This window comes from Stegostoma tigrinum, chromosome 18 (genome assembly GCF_030684315.1).
Source record: "Stegostoma tigrinum isolate sSteTig4 chromosome 18, sSteTig4.hap1, whole genome shotgun sequence".
Classification (NCBI taxonomy): Eukaryota; Metazoa; Chordata; class Chondrichthyes; order Orectolobiformes; family Stegostomatidae; genus Stegostoma; species Stegostoma tigrinum.
Window position 1 is genome coordinate 205998 of NC_081371.1, and position 20765 is coordinate 226762.

General features: G+C 42.9%; 1 protein-coding gene across 5 annotated transcripts in view; it reads right to left on the reverse strand.

Moving 5' to 3' along the window:
• kdm5a (lysine demethylase 5A) overlaps positions 1–20765 on the reverse strand; it is a 210290-nt gene that overhangs the window by 133285 nt on the left and 56240 nt on the right. For all 5 annotated transcript variants that reach the window (XM_059652252.1, XM_048549592.2, XM_048549593.2 and 2 more), the window contains 6 exons: positions 19219–19338; positions 12349–12507; positions 11043–11224; positions 8874–9036; positions 7906–8025; positions 1751–1945 (listed from right to left, as the gene is read on the reverse strand). In XM_059652252.1, coding sequence (XP_059508235.1) covers positions 1751–1945; positions 7906–8025; positions 8874–9036; positions 11043–11224; positions 12349–12507; positions 19219–19338 — 939 coding nt within the window. The remainder of the gene's footprint in view (positions 1–1750; positions 1946–7905; positions 8026–8873; positions 9037–11042; positions 11225–12348; positions 12508–19218; positions 19339–20765) is intronic.

Genomic DNA, 20765 nt, shown 5'->3' on the forward strand with positions numbered 1-20765 from the left:
CAGGTTTGTCCATTGGGCTAATTTGTCGATGTCCTTCTGAAGTTGCTCAACGTCATCCTCTCAATTCATTCTTTGCTTTAGCTTAATATCATCTGCAAACTTACAGATTTTTGCCCTCAACGCCCATCTCCAAATTGTTTATTTAAACCAGAAAAAGCAAAAGGCCCCAATACCAATCCCCACAAACACCACTTTCAGGTCAAGCAGGATTTTTCTTTGCGTTTCTTCCTTCATTACACGCTGTATGCAGAGTCTGGCAGCTATGGCTGCTTGAACTTAGCCAGCTGTGCTATTAGTGCTTGACCCTGCAATCCTTCATCCAGAGTGCTTTCATTACCGTCATTACTGCATCCATAAAAACATAGAAAACAAGCGCAGGAGCAGATCAGTCAGCCCTTCGAGTCTGCACCACCATTCATAGAATCCTTACAGTGTAGACACAGGCCATTCTGCCCATCAAGTCCACTCTCCAAAGTGCATCCCACCCAAACTCACTCTCCTACTCTATCCCCGTAATCCTGAATTCCCCATGGCTAATCCACCCAACCTACACTTCCCTAGACACTACGGGCAATTTAGCATGGCCAGTCCACCTAACCTACACATCTTTGGACTGTGCGAGGAAACTGGAGCACCCTGAGTAAACCCATGCAGACTTGGGGGGAAACATGCAAACTCCACACAGACAGTCGCCCAGAATGGCATTGAAACCGGGTCCCCAGCACTGTGAGGCAACAATGCTAACTACTGATACGTTCAATACGATACTGGCTGACTATGCAGTTTCAGTATCTCATTCCCACTTTCTCTGCATACCCCTTGAACCCTTCAGTTGCACCGGACCACATCCAGCTCCCTCTTGAATATATCCAATAAACTGGCCCCAACAGCTTCCTGTGGGAGAGAATTCCACATATTCACAACTCTGAAGAAATTCTTCCTCATGTCAGCCCTGAATGGTTTACCTCTTATTCTTTTACTGTGACCCCTAGTTCTGAACTTCCACAACATGCAGGAAGAATGCTCCTGATCTAGCCTGTCCAGTCCCAATAGGATTTTATATGTTTCTATGCAATCCCGCCCTCATTCTTCTAAACTCCAGCAAGTACAAGCCCAGTCTCTCCAGTCTTTTATCTGTCAGTCCTGCCAATCAGTCAACCTGGTAAACCTTTTCTGGGCTTCTTTAACAGTCTGAGGAAGGACATTCTTGCTAAGAGGCCAAGGTTGCACACACTACCAGGTGTGGCCTCACTAAGGCCTGGTATAACTGATAGATATATATATATATATATTGGAAGATCACTGTTTCATTCACTGGGTAAGCGGTAATCTGCGCCAGGCTCCCTTGCCCATGTTTGGCCTGATGCAATGACACATCCTGGAGTCTGGAGTAAAAGCTAAGTAGTCCTCTGACTGTACAAGATGGTCCACAAGGAACATTTTGTAGGTTGGGCTAAGCACATCTGTGTGTGCCAAGCGAGTCCATCAGTTTCTTTATTCTTTCTTCTGTGGTGGTATTTTTGATATAGCAGCTAGGTTACTTCATAAAGCAAATGAGTCAAACGCATTCCTGGGACAGACTGAGGACAACAAATTTCTTTCCCCAAAAGTCAGTGATCTAGGGATGTGATTACAATAATCCAGTAGTTTCTGATAATTTGTTCAAGCGTGTTTTTTTTTCCTTAATTGAGTTTAAATTCCCCAGCTGGCATGATTTGAACTGACCTGTATAATATATGTGTTTACATACCATTTCGAAGGCAGCCTTTCTCAGTTGTGTCTCCTCCTCAAGCATGGTCACCATCTCCTTGGAGACAGCGGCAGCCAACTCAACATCCAAACCCTCAGGATCAGCTGCCATCTTGCAAATTAGTTCTTCATGTGAGAAAACACAATATCGGTGCAAACGCCGGTAATGACCGACACACTGACGGCCAATGGGCAGCTGAAATAGAAGAATTCATACTGCTCTTCAATAAATTACACAGTCTTTACTAAAACAGTAACCATGCTACCAGTAAAGCGTGAAAAGGATGCACATTTCCAAAGTATATTTAAGTGCTGTTAAGCAACCATCTTTGAATCTTCAGACATTGAACAGGTCTATTCCACCCAATTCCAAATGTTAGAAGTGAGCTAACAATTAATGATCAGTACTAAAAGGGAAATTTGCTTAATTATTGACACTATTCTTTTACTTTGAAAACACAGCCCGTATCCTGTGGAACCATTTATACTGAGACCAGAGGAGGGGGCAAGTGAGGTACAATGCTACAGGAACAGAATTTAACAGATAAACTGAAATGATCGACAAGTGAGCATCAAAAGAAGAGTCAAAACTACAATTGATTGGCTCATGAAATTGTTTGCTTCATTTAAATAAAAGATGTGCCTGTCTCAGTCAGTTTGACAATTAAACTCAACCTCAAATGTCAAACTTTTCTTTTATTCATTTACAGGATGAGGCTTGGCAGCACTTATTGTTCATCCCTAGTTCAGAGTAAACCACACTGCTGAGGGTCTGGAGTTACTTCTAGGCCACACCAGGATAGGATGGCAGCTTCATTCCCTGAAGGGAATTAGTGATGGCTTTTTCTGACAATCGACAATAGATTCACGGGCATCATTAGATTCTTCATTCCAGATATTTTAATTAAATTGAAATTCTACCACCTGCTGTGGCAGGATCCAGGTCTCTGGATTAACAGTCCAGCGACAATACCACTACACTATTGCAAACAACAGAACAGGAGGCAATGTAGCTTTCTATTTAAAAGGGATAAATATATGTGTGAGCAAATGTGCTTATTTCTTCCAGCATGAGTGATAATAAAAAGGTTTTAAAAATAAACTGGCATAACAAACTCATGGGTTGCACAGAGAGGAGAGAGAGTGCCCTGGGAGAAGTCCTTAACTTGGACTTCAGAATACTGACCATTATACTTTGCATTCAATTTCAGAAGCGCCACCAGGTCCAAAATAGTCTGAAGCCCTCGTGAGATCCACAACTTACAGTTCTCAGAAACTTTACTCTATGAATTCTTCCTCGTGGCTTCCTCTGCCAAACTCTCTCAAATCTACAAGCTTGAAGTCACAGATGACTAATGTATTGCATTTGTTACAAGGCCTTTTGATGTATTCTCTAACAGACCATAAAGCACTGTTACTCCTACTGGTATTTTCTTTGCTTTTTTGGTTCTTTCCTCCACTCCTATGGATTCTACATTTATCAATTCACAGTCCAAGTGCAGTTAAGCCACCAGGATTGACATAATGTAGCAAATTTTTCACTCATGTCCTGACCACAAAGTAAAAAAATAACAAATTCAACCCAGCTCAATCCATCACATCAATCTATACAGGATGGATACACAGCTTTCAGTCCAACTCTTCCATGCCAAACAGATTTCCTAACCTGAAATAGTCCCATTTTCTTGCATTTGGCCTATATCTCGCTAAATTCTTCTTGTTCACATACCTATCCAATTGCCTTTTAATTGCTGTATTGTACCCACCTCTGGCAGTTCATTTCAGACAAATACTACCATCTGTGTGAACACAGCTGCCCTTCCGTCCCTTTTGAATCTTTTCCTTCTCACCTTAAACCTATGCCCTCTAGATTTGGACTTCCCTATGCCAGGGGAAAGTGGATGTCTATTCATGCTATCCATGCCCCGTATTACTTTACAAACCGCGATATAAGATTACCCCTCAACTTCAATGCTCCAGAGGTTAAAAAGCCCCTGCCTATTCAGCCGCTCTAAACTTCAAACCAGTAACGGCCTTGTAAATTTTTTCAGTGCCCTCTCAAGTTAAACAACATCTTTCCTATAGCAGGAGACCAGAATTGTACAGTATTCCAAAAGTGGCCTAACCAATGTGTTGAACAGCCACAACACGACAGCCCAACTCCTATACTCATGGTCTGACCAATCAAGACAAGCGTGCCAAACACCTTCCTTCACCTGTCTACCTGCAAGAGCACTTTCAAGGAACTATGTACCGGCACCTCCAGGTCTCTGTTCGGCAACACTTCCCACAGCCCAACCAATAACTCAAATCAGCAAAGTGATGGAAAGTTCTATCACACAGTAGTGAGCAATAACTTGCTTGCTGCCAGTTTGGGTTCTGCTAGGGCCATTCAGCTCCTGACCTCATCACAGCCCGAGTTTAAACATAAACAAACAAACAAAAAGACGACCTGAATTGGAGAGGTGAATGTGGCTCTTCTTGACATCAAAGCAGCATTCAAAACTGCGGCATCAAGGAGTCAGAGAAATTCTGAGGTCAGTGAAACTCATGAAAGGAGCTCTCTGCTACTTGAAGTCATACTTAGCACAAAAGGAGTATGGCTGTATTTGTTGGGGCTGCATCATTTCAGCTCCTGAGCATCACAGCAGGAACTCCACAGGGTAGTGACCTGGGCCAAACCATCTTTAGTTGTTTCAAAGACCATCATAAGGGTCAGAAGTGGAGACATTCTCTGGTAATTCCACAACATCCAGTCCCATTTTAACATTCAGATTAAAAATTTCAGATTATGACCACCTCCAAGAATAGATTTCAAATCATTTCTCCCTGACATGCAATTAGTCAGGTTTAAAATGACTTCACCGGACAGCGACAGCAAGAGCGAAACTAGGTCAAAGTGGGAATTTAGTACCAGTTAAAGGTTTACAGCAAGACAAATCTCCAGAGCAAGAAATGAGAGTCAAGTTTCCCTCAAATTTTTTCCTCGACTGCAGAACTAAAAGTCAGTATCAGTGTGGACCCTCAGGAGAACAAATAAGACATGGATTGAGAAGTTGACCTGCACCAATACAAGTGACATCACAAATACAGGGAAGACAGCTGACTAGTGAGTAGGTTTGGTCAGCATTTCAAATATTTGTAGTAAAACTTAGGTATTTCGTTTAAGTATATGGGCTTTTTTCTTTTTAAGAAATAGTACATATGTGACTTCAAACAAGCTAAGTCCCAGACAAACATCTGTAGATGCGTCCCTGACTGCACAAGCTGGAGCTCTGGGTTTTGGAATCAGAACAGCGGCTGGAGACTCTTATGCATCTATTGGGTGAAAGGTTATATGGATTGTATGTATAGGGAAGTGGTCACATCACGGATCAGAAGTGACCCAGTTGTTTCGAGGGAATAAGTGACTATCAGGCAGGAAGTGCAAGAGACCCCCAAATCTATCTTGCTTACCAATCAGGAATGAGACCTCTACAAGCTGGACAGGTTACAGCTGAGGGGTAACGGGAACTGCAGATGCTGGAGAATCCGAGATAACAAAGTGTGAAGCAGGATGAACACAGCAGGCCAAGCATAAGACCATAACACCTAGGGGTGGGAGTATGGTCATTCGGCCCATCGAGTCCACTCCGCCATTTAAATCATGGCTGATGGGCATTTCAACTCCACTTCCCTGCACTCTCCCCGTAGCCCTTGATTCCTTGTGAGATCAAGAATTTATCCATCCCTGCCTTGAAGGCATCTAACATCCCAGCCTCCATTGCACTCTGTGGCAATGAATTCCACAAGCCCACCACTCTCTGGCTGAAGAAATGACTCCTCCTTTCCGTTTTAAATTTACCCCCTCTAATTGTAAGGCTGTGCCCACGGGTCCTAATCTCCCCGCCTAACGGAAACAACTTCCCTTGAAGGGTCAGTTGAAGGGTCTAGGCTCGAAACATCAGCTTTTGTGCTCCTAAGTTGCTACTTGGCCTACCGTGCTCATCCAACTCCACACTTTGTTATCTCAGGTTACACCTTAACTGAGATGAGAATGATATTCACACCAGGTGGTTCGCTAGTATTCTTCGAGTGGGTTTAGAGTAGCGATGGGAATCTAAAGGATAACCCCAATTGGAATGAACTTGAAAAGATGCTAGGGAGACTGGAAGACAGGAGAAAGATACAGCATATGCTTCAAAGATCAAATGATGTCAAAAAGCCCAAGCTAAAAGACACTCAACCTGAATGCATGCTGATGCACGGATATGACTAAGTGTTACCGCAGAAAAATGACTGCATAGTGACCAGAATTGGGAACTGAATATTCAAGGATTAGAATGCTCAGAAAGGGCAGAGAAGGAGGATATGAAAGTCAGCTTATGTTAATAACAGTTGGGATCAGTGCATCACAAAATGCACAAGTCTTAGAGGAGACAACCATTCAGTCCATTATGGCTGCATTCTCTTGCAATAAGCATAATTTCCTCATGCCAATCTCCTGAGTTATCCCCAGATTCTTGCACACCATTACTATTCAAATAATTGCCCAATGCCCTTTCAAATGCCTCAACTGAACCTGCATTCACGACACTTCCAGACAGGCAATGGAATGCACTAACTTGCTCAGCGAAAATGATTTTTTCCTTATATCAGCCCTAAGCCTTTTGCAAATCACAATCTATTTTTGACCTTTTACAAGTGGAAACAGTTTCTTCACATCTGCTCGATCCAGCCTGCTCATGATTGTGGAAACCTCGGTTAGATCTCCTTTTATCTTTATCCTCTCCAAGAGGAACAGTTCCAACTCATTCTATCTACACTCAACTGAAGTTTCACATTCCTGGAACCATTCTTCTAAATCACTTCTGCATGCTCTCCAAATTTTTCACATCCTTTTTGTAATATGGAAACAAACTGTAAACAATACTCCAGGTGAGGTCTAACAGCATCTTCTAGAAGTTCAATATCACCTCCTTGCTCTCATGTTCTATGCCCCTGTTAATAATGCAGATGACAGTACACTTTATACACTGCTCTCTCCACCTGTCCTGCACCTTTAGTGATCTGTGCACATATACAGCTCTATTTCCTACACTCACATTAGAATTGTGCCCCTATTTTTTTGTCTTTCAATGTTCTTCTGAGCAAACTGCATCACTTCACACTGCACATAACCACAGCAATAATACCTTGCCTTTTGTTTTTCACATTAAAATATACCGCTTCAGAATTCTGAAAAAGGGTCACTGGGCCTGAAATGTTAACTTTGCTTTCTCTCCACAGATGCTGCCTGATCTGCTGAGTTTGTCCAGCAATTTCGGACTTCCAGCATCCACAGTCCTTCGATTATTTTTGTTCTATTCATATTTTTGCCAAAGGTAGAAAATTTTCTATGGTATTCAAGGAATTAATTCTTAATGAGTAATCAAAGACTGAACCCTGGTGAAAATAATGTGCATCATCAGCAAAGAACTAAGAAGAGATTGAAGGAAACTGGAAGATACTGAATTAATGCCACTCTCAGAATCCTGTAACGCAGATTAACATTATAGTATTTGTGCGCACATTGAAGTGCAGGTGACAAGGATGGTCTGGGGCAGATGCTTAGTTATAAAAGGAGTCAAGTTAATGTTTTAAGTTCGTAATTTATTTCTCTGTTACTTTCAGTTAAAGGCAATAAATATGTATCTTCAAGTATACAAACCTGGTGACGGAGAATTTGACCAGCATTTGTCAACTAGGTAAACTAAACCTTTTCAGTTACACTGACTGCAGGAAAGATGGAGCTGGACTTCCAGTGTGCTACCACAGTAAATCATGACACTGCGAAAAAGATTCATTTTGCCAAAGCTTTTCATCCTGTGGTCTTCAGCACAACTCAAAAAGGGAAAACATGCATAGCGTACAAGGAAAGTGCTGATTTCCCACATGCTGATCCTTTCACGCAGAGTAAGTTTATTTTTCACACTGGTATTCTTGCAAATTGTCTTAAGTTCAAGACAAAAAGTAGTTTCAGCAACAAGTCCTTTATCAGTATTACTCAAGTTCTGTACTAAGAAATAACTAGTTATCCGTAATAAGCACTGCCAAGATTTCTGAAGTACTACCATGTAACACAGTATCCAGCTGTACTGATTTATTAAAACATCCTTTAGAAAGTGAAAAACCCACCCAGTCTGCAGTACAGAAATTCACTGCTTCAGCGAAGTTGTAGCCCTGGTTGAATCCACTATGATAGGCTCTTGGGAAAGTAACCACAAACTCACCAGCACACTGATCTGTTCGGAACACCTAGGAATGAAATATAAAGAGCAACGTGATAATCTCAGTAAAAAGGAGTAATTCCATTCTCTAAAAGCAGATAAAGCACAATGAAGGCATAAACAGACCATCAGCTCTCCACTGATTAAATTGGAAACTGACTTCAGTAAGCTATTAGGATAACTTAATTTTTCAAGTACGAACCAGTGCGTCTTCCTGCAAAAATACACACACTTGCATTTGGCAAGGCCAAAGAAACCTTGGCTTTGATGCTTCAGGAGATAATGGGAACTGCAGATGCTGGAGAATCCAAGATAACAAAGTGTGAAACTGGATGAACACAGCAGGCCAAGCAGCATCTCAGGAGCATAAATGAAGGGTAGAGGCCCGAAACGTCAGCTTTTGTGCTCGTGAGATGCTGCTGGGCCTGCTGTGTTCATCCAGCTTCACACTTTGTTATCTTGGCTTTGATGCTTGCTAATTTTCACTGAACCATCTCATGATGCTCACACTGTAGAACGCCAAAGGGTTCTTTAAACCTTTGCAAGGTGAAATTCCTTTTGAATGGACAAGCTGAGTATTAGAGATGTTAAAAGAAACACAGTTTCCTTTGCAAGGTAATGAATTGTCTACACTACTGAAAGATAGGAAAAATTTCACTGTACTCATTCAGGTTTGGAGAATTCATCAGCATGACTAATAAGGGTTTTAAACAATACAACTTCAGAATTCATAAAAAAAATCAGAGTTGATTTAATTTTAAGAGCTACTACTGCAGTTACCAGCCAACTGACCCAGAATTAAGTTTCTTCCAGTGATAAACTGCATCTCATCAAATTAGATGGGCTAGATAACAAGAGCAAGAAAAACAAACATACCGGGACTCCGTGCTCCATAAGAATATTGGGATTCATGATGGTCACCAACTGGTGCAGCAGGTCTGGCTGAGAATGGAACAGTTCTGGAGCCAGCTTCCTCATTACAAGCTCGAGTTGTTCAGCAGCATAGCCTGGCACCCCATACCATGTTTTTGGCTCTCCCCTGTCAAAAGGTAGTCAAGCAATACAAACTCATAATTCACGTATCACACCATGAAGAAATTTGAAAAGCAGCTGACAGGGACAATGCTGCTACAAAACCGGTAACAAACTGCACAGTATCTCACCTGGTAAGTTACTTTATTTAAAAAAAAATTGGTTCAATAAGAAAACACAGTTATACTGAGCACTAGATCACAACACATTTCAGACATCTGATAATCAGAACAAGCTCTTCTGTCCTCCCAGCGGTGGTGTATTGCAGTAACAAGAAAAGAGGATGGGTAATTTCTAAGAAGGTTGGGGAGGGGGGGGGGGGGGAGGAGGGCCGGAAATGAGGGCAATGGAGGGCCCACCGCCCCTCCACCCTACCTCCTCTCTAACGCGCTTGCACATACACTCACTCTCCTTCACACATGCATGCACACACATATTAACCGATGAGGTGAATTTGCAATTGCATTTACATACTATTTTGTTCAAAAGGCAAATAATTTGCAGACAATGTGGCACTTTTTAAAGTCCTACTTTGAAATAAAACCCGCCTGACTCCAAGTTGACACACTGCCGGATTCTAAACAAGGCATCACAGCTGAAATGCATTGTCTGGCCTGAGATATCACCGCTGATATATTGACAGAACTGATAAATCGTTTAGTTGTCTCAGCAGTGACGTGAATGAAACTTGGGAATTTGCCTATTAATCCTTTTTAACTGATGAAAGATTTAACAGCCATCTTCGGTTTGTTCAGCCCCACATCGATTCTGTGACCCTTTGCCTGTAAATTCTGTCTCGAACATCACCTTTCTCACTGACAGCTGGAGGAGGAGTGAGACTCCGAAAGCTTGTGTCTTCAAATAAGCCTGTTGGACTAAAACCTTGTGTGATATTTGACCTTGTCGAAAAGTGGGCTGGATAAATACTTGAAAGAAATTATGCAGTTACAGAAAAAAAAGGTGGTGATCAAATTGACTGCTCTTTCAAGAAGGAAGCAAAAGAAACTCTTTTAGTACTGTGCAATTCTACCAGTCACAGGCCTCTGAACTGTGAATATGTGGAGAGGGAAGAAAATAATTTTTCTCAGAGGGTATCAATAGCAACTAACGTTTGTTAATAACACATGGATATGTTAAGGAAATTCTGCCACTCCTTCAGATTAACAGCCAAATTTCAAATCAAACAAATCTAGAGAGTGTGGAATGGAAACCATTCACCATGGGTGAAAACATGCTGTGTATTTTTTGTATGTTCCCTTTAACCTACTGTAAAAGTTTTATTTTCTTGACTGTTTAGATGACAGCTGTGAAACTGTAACATTTGCTTGGAAAAGTTAGGGTAAGGAATAACTGCCAAACTGGTAAATCCAAGGTTCCTCAAAATTTTCTTGCTACCATCAAGGCTGAAGTTTGGAGAGTGATGGAATTCTGACCACTCTCCTGGACTGGTGTAGCCACAATCATGTAAAAAAGCCCAAAAACCAGAAAGAGAGCAGTTTCCACTATGAACATCCTCTACTCAGTCACCACGAACGTCTGTGGCTGCAGTGAGGCAGCTCACCCAGGTTTCCTCCAAAACAAATTTAAGCTGATCTCAAACAATTCTTTAATCACACAATGACCATTCCAAACAATACCAAGCTAATCAAAACCAAAGATGCTTGAAGAACTGAAAGCCCAGGTAAATCAAAATTCATCTCACATCCTCCAAAGACTCCCTGCTTCAGTGCCATCAAACTAACAAGCCAGTATTTCCCTAACTTGGGGCTAATTTGGACACCCTAGTTAGAATGGCACAGTTCATTGAAGGGAAACAACTGTAACTCAAAAATAACTAGCCATATTTGCATGTTAAGCTGTTTTATGAATGTGTTAACAAATGCCTTTGCAGTACTCTAAAGAGCAACGTGGTATTGTTCAAGCAATGTACTCAAAGCTGATACTATTAGGTTACTCAAATTGTCAGATTTATGCTCTGGCTTAGATTAGAAAAGATGGTGTTAAATTACAAACCAGTGGAGGTAGTTGATGGAGTAGCTCCAGTGGTCTTCAATGTGCCAGCAAAAGGAGGAGAAGCACATCCCCACATAAAGCCAAGGAATTTTCATCCCCGAGATGTCTGCGTTGATATGAGTCAATACTGACTGCTCCAGAATTGGCATGTTATTCAAGTTCCAACCGGAAATGGCATATTCCTTTGAAAAAATGCAGAAACCACTTCGTGAAACACAGCAGAGTCCAAGGAAAAACTGGTCTGGGGCATAAGTAGGGAATGGCAAATAAGAAAATGAGTGCAAAAAGGGTAATGCAGAGAGTGGGTGTTGAGGATGACAATTTTCAGGACATAACAATTTTCATTAACTTCCACAAAGTGGAATTTAACTTTCAAAAGTTTCTCTGTTGAGATGCAAGAAGAGACAGCAGTGAGAACACTCAGGTCAAATAGAAAAAAAAGTTCTCTTTCTGAAAGCCTGCTGCAGACATACTGCATATGTCACATGGCCCGGTTTTACCAACACAGGGATTGCATACCAAAGAAATCTGTCAATTCAAATGCAAACAAAAAAGGAACTAAACTGCCACATGCAGGTTTTCAGGGGCTCAAGTAATCGCGCACCAGTTGAGGTCAGAAACAAAAGGCTCAAATTTTCACTGCTGCTCAGCAGTAGTTTTGGAGACGCAGCAGGTGAGCGTAGTGTGGGTTCAGTGATACCATGATAGCTGCACAACAATACATCAGACCAGCTCCACGATATGCTTCCTCCCTCATGTTTTTTGCAGAACTAATGCACAGTTTCTCTCACTACTATCAGCAATGGCAGGTAATTAAAAGAGGATTACTGCAGCAACACAACTTTGCCAGAGGCACAAAGATTGCTGTTTACCAATGTTCGTTTGTCTCTGGGAATTTCCACAGCTTTCCAATCACCACAACCTGAAGGAGCTCTCACTCAACTCTGTGGCTTCCCTGCTGCCCCTCATGCATATGGCCTTAGTTGCACCTTCACTGGTCACGCAGCAAGATTACCAGTTTCCCTTGCAGTGGGCCACATGACCTACAGCTCCAGCCTTTAGAACTCACCCAGCAAATCTCCAGTACTTTGATAACAAATAAGAGACAATCCAACTGTGGCAGTCTCCTGCAAAATTCGGCTGGAAGCTGCACGAGTACATAGAAACCACTCACGACTCAGTTCCTAATAATCAGCAAAATTCAGCTTAACATGCTAGAGTGCCACTGATTAAGTCTCAGGCAACCAAGATCAACAAACACTTGAGGATTACATTAGAGAAAAGATACAAAATAAGAAGGCCTTACCTCTTCTTCAGGCATTAGCCTTCTTTTGGTCTCTCTGACTGGGAATCCACTCCCAAATTCTTTTGAGGTAATGTCAGCACCATACTCCACAATAACATCCTCCTCAATGCTGCTCACAAGTCGCCAGAACTCCTTCTCCACTAGTTCTGTTGGGACCATCTGCCAGAGCAAGAAATATAACCAGTATTTATTGATGGGCCTAAAATTATGCACGAGTGGAGGGGTAGAGAGGCAGTGACGAAAGTAGTGCCAGGAGCAGTGGAGTTTAGTTGCTGATATGGGAAATAACTAACATAGACCATGTAATGGTCTGAACAGGCGGGTACAATGCTCTGCTTTTGGCTGTTCTAAAGACATTTGATAAAAGGTGCCACATATAAAGACCATCACAGAAGATAAGAGCTCACAGTACTGAAAGTGATACAAGAGTGACCAACAGGATCAGGATAAGACGATTGTCCTTAGGTCGGCAAACTGTACCTAGTACACTACCATAGGGGATCAGTACTGGGTATAGTCCTGGCTTGCAACTTGTGTGGATGAAAGAACCGTGCACTTTAGACAATTACAAGATCTCAGGCTCCTACATTTCTGGAGCACTGGATGTGCCTCAAATTCATACTTGCTTATCATCGACCACGACTCAAATCAGAAGTATATCTTGGGTGACTGTCCCCTCTGATACATCTCAAGGGTCAGCACTCTGGCTCCAGCTCTGATGTGGAGATGCCGATGTTGAACTGGGACGAACAAGGTCACAACACCAGGCTATAGTCCAACTGGTTGATTTGAAAACAAACTTTCAGAGCCTCAGTCCTTCTTCAGGTGTTACAGAGGTAGTATCAGACACAGAATTTATAAGTAAGAGATCAAAGGTTCACACCATTGATGAGGATGTACCAAACAAACCCAAGATGCTGTTGGATATTTAATGAGATAGAAAGTTTTAAAGCGATTAATATGTATATGCCCGAATTCCTTTCGTGTCATAGTACTGTGAGAACTAAAGGTCTCAGTGTAAATACGGTGACATTTTAGGTCAGACAATGCGTGTTAGGTGCAAGACCTTGTTTAGAATCCGTTTGTGTTTTAGTACAAGCACACGCAGTGAATGTAACGTTTTATAAATTCCTACTTTAGAAATAAAACCAGTCTGACTCCAAACTAAAATACAAACAGATTCTAAACAAGGTCTCGCACCTAACATGCACTGCCTGACTTAAAATGTCACCTCTTCTTTATGTTGATAAAACCTTTAGTTCTCTCAGGACTGTGACTTGAAAGGAATTCAGGCATTTACATATGCAGATCAATCAATTAAAACCTAACTGATTAAAGATTAAACAGCATCTTAGGTTTGTTTAGTACATCCCCATCAATGGCGTAAACCCTTGATTTAAACCTGAAGGACGGAGGCTCTGAGAGCCTGTGTTTTCAAATAAACCGATAGGACAGTCACCTGGTGTTGTGTGGCTCCTGACTCCAGCTCATCGAGCTAAGATGCCTTCAGCAGCAGACACTCCGCACAGTTTGCTATGGACCAGAACAAATCTCAAAAATATATTAAGACAACAGCCTATGCCCTAGCTACAACTAGTTTAGGCTTTACTGTGTTAACTGTAAGGAGTTGCTTCCAGATGCAACAAGGTTAGTCAAACTACTCAACTTCTAAGCAAAACACACAATTTTTATGTGGAGTTAAAATACAGACAAAATAAAAGAATTGGCTTCACTGTCAGTCTATCAAAATGCTAAACAAAATAATAGAAAAATTAGCTACCATTAATTAACTGCTCCAATGTAGTAACATCCCATAAACACATCTTGGCAATGGCACATTCAGTAAAATAGATTGATTCACATGCAATCTAGAAGCAGGAAGAGAACTCCAGCATTTAGCTTTTAATGAGAAAAATAACAGCTTTCACATCTAGCTTCAAGACCTCAGCAACTGCAAAAACCAAAAAAACTAAAACTAAAATTCCTGGTTCTGTGGCAGCATGACACCACCCATTCAGGCTGCTCTCTTTTCCAACTTTTCAAAAAAAAATCCCCAAGGCTTCTCAAGTTATTTACTTTATTGGCTTTAAGCAGACCGCTCGCTACCTCGATCTCAACACCTCCATAAAAGAAAAAAGGACAAAATACATACTTTTAGCCATAAATCACGATAAATATCTTGCCTTCTCAGCCTTGCCCAAGGTGAAGTGAGCTTCAGGTTAAACTCACCACAGGTTGGTTGACTTCTAAAAAGCAGCTGAACATTTACACTTTCCTTTCGAATACAGTCCTTCTGATTCAAGCTTGCCTTTTTTGGCCTCATTTGTGGCCATGATTACTCTGCAAATATTTTCTTGAGTTACGCATCAACCACAAACCCATGTGACATGTCAGCCAGGGAATGTATTTTCATTTTTCAAGACATGAGAACATGACATTTTCCCCCACTACCTCTCATTCACCACTCAAAGTCAAATTATTAGAGCGCTGTCGATCCTGCAATATCGGAACATGTGACATATATCCCATGTTGTGTTATCTTCTGCATATATGCGGTCATAGGTCAGAGAGGCACCTAACCAATTGTTCAACTTCAAACACAAAAACAGAGATTGCTGGAAAAACTCAGATGGTCTGGCAGCATCTGTGGAAAGTAAACAGAGTTAATATTTAGGGTGTAGTTACCATTCTTCAGAGATGGGCCCAAAACATTGACTCTCGACAAAGGCTGTCAAACCTGCTGAGTTTCTAACAATTTTTGATTTTGAGCATCCACAGTTCTTTGCCTTTTTGTTTAATTGTTCGAATCGTTTTGCATTAATGTATAGCAACAATAACAACCTATCACACTAAATGAGAGTTCATGACACCATGTTAATTACGAAGACAGCACATCCTGGAGAAATTAAGAATACATTTTTCAAAGTACTCTAAATAGATAATAATTGTCAGCTATCATCGTCCAGTCCGAACAATATTATACAGAAAGAGAGCAGGTTTGTTGTGGTATGTTGAATAAAGGCAATCCACGAGTTCAACTGATTCTATTATGTTTTAATTATTTAAAGTGTAATATGCTCCATCCCAACTAGCAATTAAAAGTTTAGTTTTTCAAACTCCCCTTCAGAAGGGTCTGCAAATAGTCACAGCAATTCTAGTTCAAATAGGAATTAAATATACACTCCTGGCTCGGTTTCATTTGCTTTACAATTAAAGCTTAAATTCAATGCAGTCACTATTTTCTACACCTAGCCTCATTAAGCCCTCCTCACCATTATTCAACTATCCACCGCGTCCTTACTGCCCTTACCCACCTTCCAATGTTCATTCACTGGCCCCCACTTGCCCAACTGGGCCTTTAAAACCATCTGGGTCTCACCTGCACCCAACAGTAACTATCCTCATCATCTTCACTAGCCCTGTCCAATCCCTAACCCTGATCAGAGCTCCCCGACCTGCAGCCTCCACTCCAATAACTCCGACACTAATTCTCTTAAAATTAAACAGGTTTTTTCATTATTTTAATGCCTTTTAATTGACTGTTTTAATTTTTCAACCATGCAGGAGTCAAAAGATGCACTGCTTCACATCACTAAACACAAGCATATGGATTCACGGCTGTTCTGTTCTGTTCCTATAGAGAATCATAGATCATGTTTGGGTGATATCTACAGTAAAGCACTAGGAAAGAAAGGAAAAAATGTAGATGACTCGTTCAAGAGGCTATTTATCCCAAAATAACCTCAAACCTCAAGCAGTCAGGCCAGCATTTACTGTCCTTTCCCAATGGCCCTCAAGAAGACAGTGATACAACTTCCTGAACTGCTAAAGCCATGGAAGGCAAAGGATATCCGCAGTGCTGTTAGGAAGGAAGATCCATGATTTTGATTCTGACAGTCAAGGAACTGTATATGGTCAGTAAAAATGTAAACATTAGTTCCAAATCAGAATGATGAGGGATTTGGAGAGGGACTTGCAGGTGGAGGAATTGGCACATCCATTTCCTTCTTCCTTCGAGGTGGTAGAGGTCATGGGATTGAAAAGGTGCTGCCCAAGAAGCGTTGGTGAGTTGCCCCAGTGCATCTTGTAGATGGTACACACTGCAATAATTCTGCATTGACGGAGGAGGGAGAAAAAAAAAAGTGTTTGAGGTGATGGATTGGATGCAAATCAAACAAATCTAGACAGCGTGGAAAATGTGCACACATTCAGGCAAGTGACTTGTGCCTTGTAGATGGTGGCCAGGCTTTGGAGAGGCAAAACAAGCAAGTTATTTACGACAGAAATCCCTGCTTCTGACATGCTCACATAACCACAATACCTATATGGCTATTTCAGTTCAGTCTCTGGCTGACATCATTGATTGATGTGGAACAATGGACAGATTCTCTTTGTTAACTGTTATTGCCTGGGACGTGTATGGCATGAATACTTGCTACTTATTAGCCCAAGCTGTCCAGGTCTTGCTGCATATGGACATGAGGAGTCGTGAATGGCAAAGAATATTGTGCAAAAAAAAAAAAATCAGCTAATACTGCTGTGTCTGATATTATAATGGAGGAATAGCAACATCTCCCTTTTTGCTGGCTCTGACTTCGAACAATGAAGAGCCCTCCACCACTGTCCCCGCCCCGTGCCTACTAACACCACCACCCGCCCCCAGCCCCCAGAAAAATGATTCCCATCGATTGCTTCAGTGATTATGGGAACTGCAGATGCTGGAGAACGCAAGATAACAAAGTGTGGAGCTGGATGAACACAGCAGGCCAAACAGCATCTCAGGAGCACAAAAGCTGACGTTTCGGGCCTAGACCCTTCATCAGAGAGGGGGATGGGGAGAGGGAACTGGAATAAATAGGGAGGCGGACCGAAGATGGAGAGAAAACAAGAAAGGTAGAGAGGAGTGTATAGTTGGGGGAGGTAGGGAGGGGATAGGTCAGTTCAGGGAAGATGGACAGGTCAAGGAGGCAGGATGAGGTGGTAGGTAGGAAATGGAGGTGCGGCTTGAGGTGGGAGGAAGGGATGGGTGAGAGGAAGAACAGGTTAGGGAAGCAGAGACAGGTTGGGCTGGTTTTGGGATGCAGTCAGGGGAGGGGACGAGCTGGTCTGGTTTTGTGATGCAGTGGGGGTAGGGGAAGAACTGGGCTGGTTTTGGGATGCAGTAGGGGAAGGGCAGATTTTGAAGTTTGTGAAGTCCACATTGATACCATTGGGCTGCAGGGATCCCAAGTGGAATATGAGTTGCTGTTCCTGCAACCTTCGGGTGGCATCATTGTGGCACTGCAGGAGGCCCATGATGGACATGTCTTCTGAGGAATGGGAGGGAGAGTTGAAATGGTTCGCGACTGGGAGGTGCAGTTGTTTGTTGCGAACCGAGCGGAGGTGTTCTGCAAAGCAGTTCCCAAGCCTCCACTTGGTTTCCCCAATGTAGAGGATGCCACACCGGGTGCAATGGATACAATATACCACATTGGCAGATGTGCAGGTGAACATCTGTTTGATATGGAAGGTCATCTGGGGCCTGGGATGGGGGTGAGGAAGGAGGTGTGCGGGCAAGTGTAGCACTTCCTGCGGTTGCAGGGGAAGGTGTTGGGTGTGGTGGGGTTGGAGGGGAGCGTGGAGCAGACAAAGGAGTCGCGGAGAGTGGTCTCTCCGGAAGGCAGACAAGGGTGGGGATGGAAAAATGTCTTGGGTGGTGGGGTCGGATTGTAGATGGCGGAAGTGTCAGAGGATGATACGTTGTATCCGGAGGTTGGTGGGATGGTATGTGAGAACGAGGGGGATCCTCTTTGGGCAGTTGTGGTGGGGACGGGGTGTGAGGGATGTGTTGCGAGAAATGCAGGAGAAGCGGTCAAGGGCGTTCTCGACCACTGTGGAGGGAAGTTGCGGTCCTGGAAGAACGTGGACACCTGGGATGTGCGGGAGTGGAATGCCTCATCCTGGGAGCAGATGCGACGGAGGCAGAGGAATTGGGAATAGGGGATGGGTTTTTGCAGGATGGTGGGTGGGAGGAGGTGTATTCTTGGTAGCTGTGGGAGTCAGTGGGCTTGAAATGGACATCAGTTTCGAGCTGGTTCCCTGAGATGGAGACTGAGAGGTCCAGGAAGGTGTGGGATGTGTTGGAGATGGCCCAGGTGAACTTGAGGTTGGGGTGGAAGGTGTTGGTGAAGTGGATGAACTGTTTGAGCTCCTCTGGGGAGCAAGAGGCGGTGCCGATACAGTCATCAATGTAACAGAGGAAGAGGTGGGGTTTGGGGCCTGTGTAGGTGCAGTAGGGGAAGCTACAAAGAGGCAGGCAATACTTGGGCCCATGCGGGTACCCATTGCCACCCACTTTGTCTGTAGGAAGTGGGAGGAATCGAAAGAGAAGTTGTTGAGGGGGAGGACAAGTTCAGCTATTCTCCTACTGCATCCCAAAACCAGCCCAGCTCTTCCTCTCCCCCCACTGCATCCCAAAACCAGCCCAGCCTGTCTGTTTCCCTAACCTGTTCTTCCTCTCAGCCATCCCTTCCTCCCACCTCAAGCCGCACCTCCATTTCCTACCTACCACCTCATCCCGCCTCCTTGACCTGTCCATCTTCCCTGGACTGACCTATCCCCTCCCCACCTATTCTCTCCTCTCTACCCATCTTCGGTCCGCCTCCCCCTCTCTCCCTATTTATTCCAGTTCCCTCTCCCCATCCCCCTCTCTGAAGAAGGGTCTGGGCCCGAAACGTCAGCTTTTGTGCTCCTTAGATGCTGCTTGGCCTGCTGTGTTCATCCAGCTTCACACTTTGTTATGTCCCATTGATTGCTGTTTTGCTTGGGGATCCTTGCTGTCAGAGTCAAAGTTATTCTACAAGGACTGCAGACATAATAAAAGATACTCACATGTACTGGCATGTTGAAGTAGTCAGACTTGAAATTATCTGCCATCTCACCGAAGCTTTGGAGTGTGTACTCCCTGACTGCCTGCTCAAAGCCAAATGCCTCAGGAGGTTTACTGCATGCCTATGTACACAGAGGAAAGAGAAAAAGGAAAGATGAACGCCAAGGTTATAGGAAAATTCAAGCTCATTCCTGACATTATAGTCTTATTTCCACTTGCACAAACAAGTACTTCATTCCTATAGATCAGCAACAGGTTTGGTAGCAGGAAAGCTTTCACAAATGAAAGTTTGGGACAAATTCAACAGTCAATTAGACAATGACAGGATAAAGCTTATATGGATTTGTTAAAGACAAACTGTGTTTGAATAACCATTGAAATTTTTACCAAGGAATAAATTTTGGATGAAGGTAGCACATTTAATCCAGAATATGTTATCAAATATCTTTGGAAAGTCAAAGTGCTATGTAATTCAGTTGGTCAACAAAGTTGAAACCAATGACAGAGGTAGGAGAGTAGTTTGTTGTGAATGGCTGCTTTGAGCCTGAAGAAAGGGACACAATGAGGGGTTCCCCGTATCGGTAATAGGGCAATGAAGGCAAAATGGAGATGCTGAAAATCTGAAACAAGCAAACAATATTGGACAAACTTAGCAATATCTGCGGATAGAAAAAATAGCTTCAAGTTCACGCTGTTGCTTGCTTTTGATGGGAGATTTCAATACTCGCACAGATGACACCAAGTTAACATATATTGTGATTTGTCAGGAGGCTGGTGGAGCGGGCCAGTAGTTGACATTTAAATTTTAGTTGGAAGGAATGAGGCAAGGCAATAGGTAAAACTCAGTGTAGAACTAGATTTGGGGATTCCTAACTTTTCTTCTAAAATGGTTAGCATTGCTGCCTCACAGTGCCAGGAGCCTGGGTTCAATTCCATCCAGGGACAACTGTCTGTGTGGATATGAGGAACATTTGAGGACTATACTCATTGGAGTTTTAGAAGGATGAGGAGGGATCTAATTGAAACTTTCAGAATACCGAATGGCCCGGATAGAGTGGATGTTGGGAAGATGATTCCATTGGTAAGAGAGAGAGTAGGACCCAAGGGCACGACCTTAGCGAAAGGGAAGACCTTTTGGAACAGAGATAAGGAGAAACGTCTTCAGCCAGAGAGGGGTGAATCTATGGAATTCACTGCCACAGAAGGCTGTGGAAGCCAGGTCACTGAGTAAATTTAAGACTGAGATGGATAGGTTCTTGATTGTCAAGGGGATCAAGGGTTATGAGGAGAAAGCAGAAGAATGGTGTCGATAAACTTATCAGCCATGACCGAATGGCCTAATTTCTGCTCCTGTGTCTTATGGTCTTATAGAGTTTGCACATTTTCCCTCTGTCTGCATGGGTTTCCTCCCACAGTCCAAAGATGTGCAGGCTAGGTGGATTAGCCATGCTAAATTCCCCAATGTTCAGTGATATGTAGATTAGGTGGGATGCTCCGAAGGTCGGTGTGGATTGGTTGTGCCAAAGGGCCTGTTTCCACATTGTAGGGA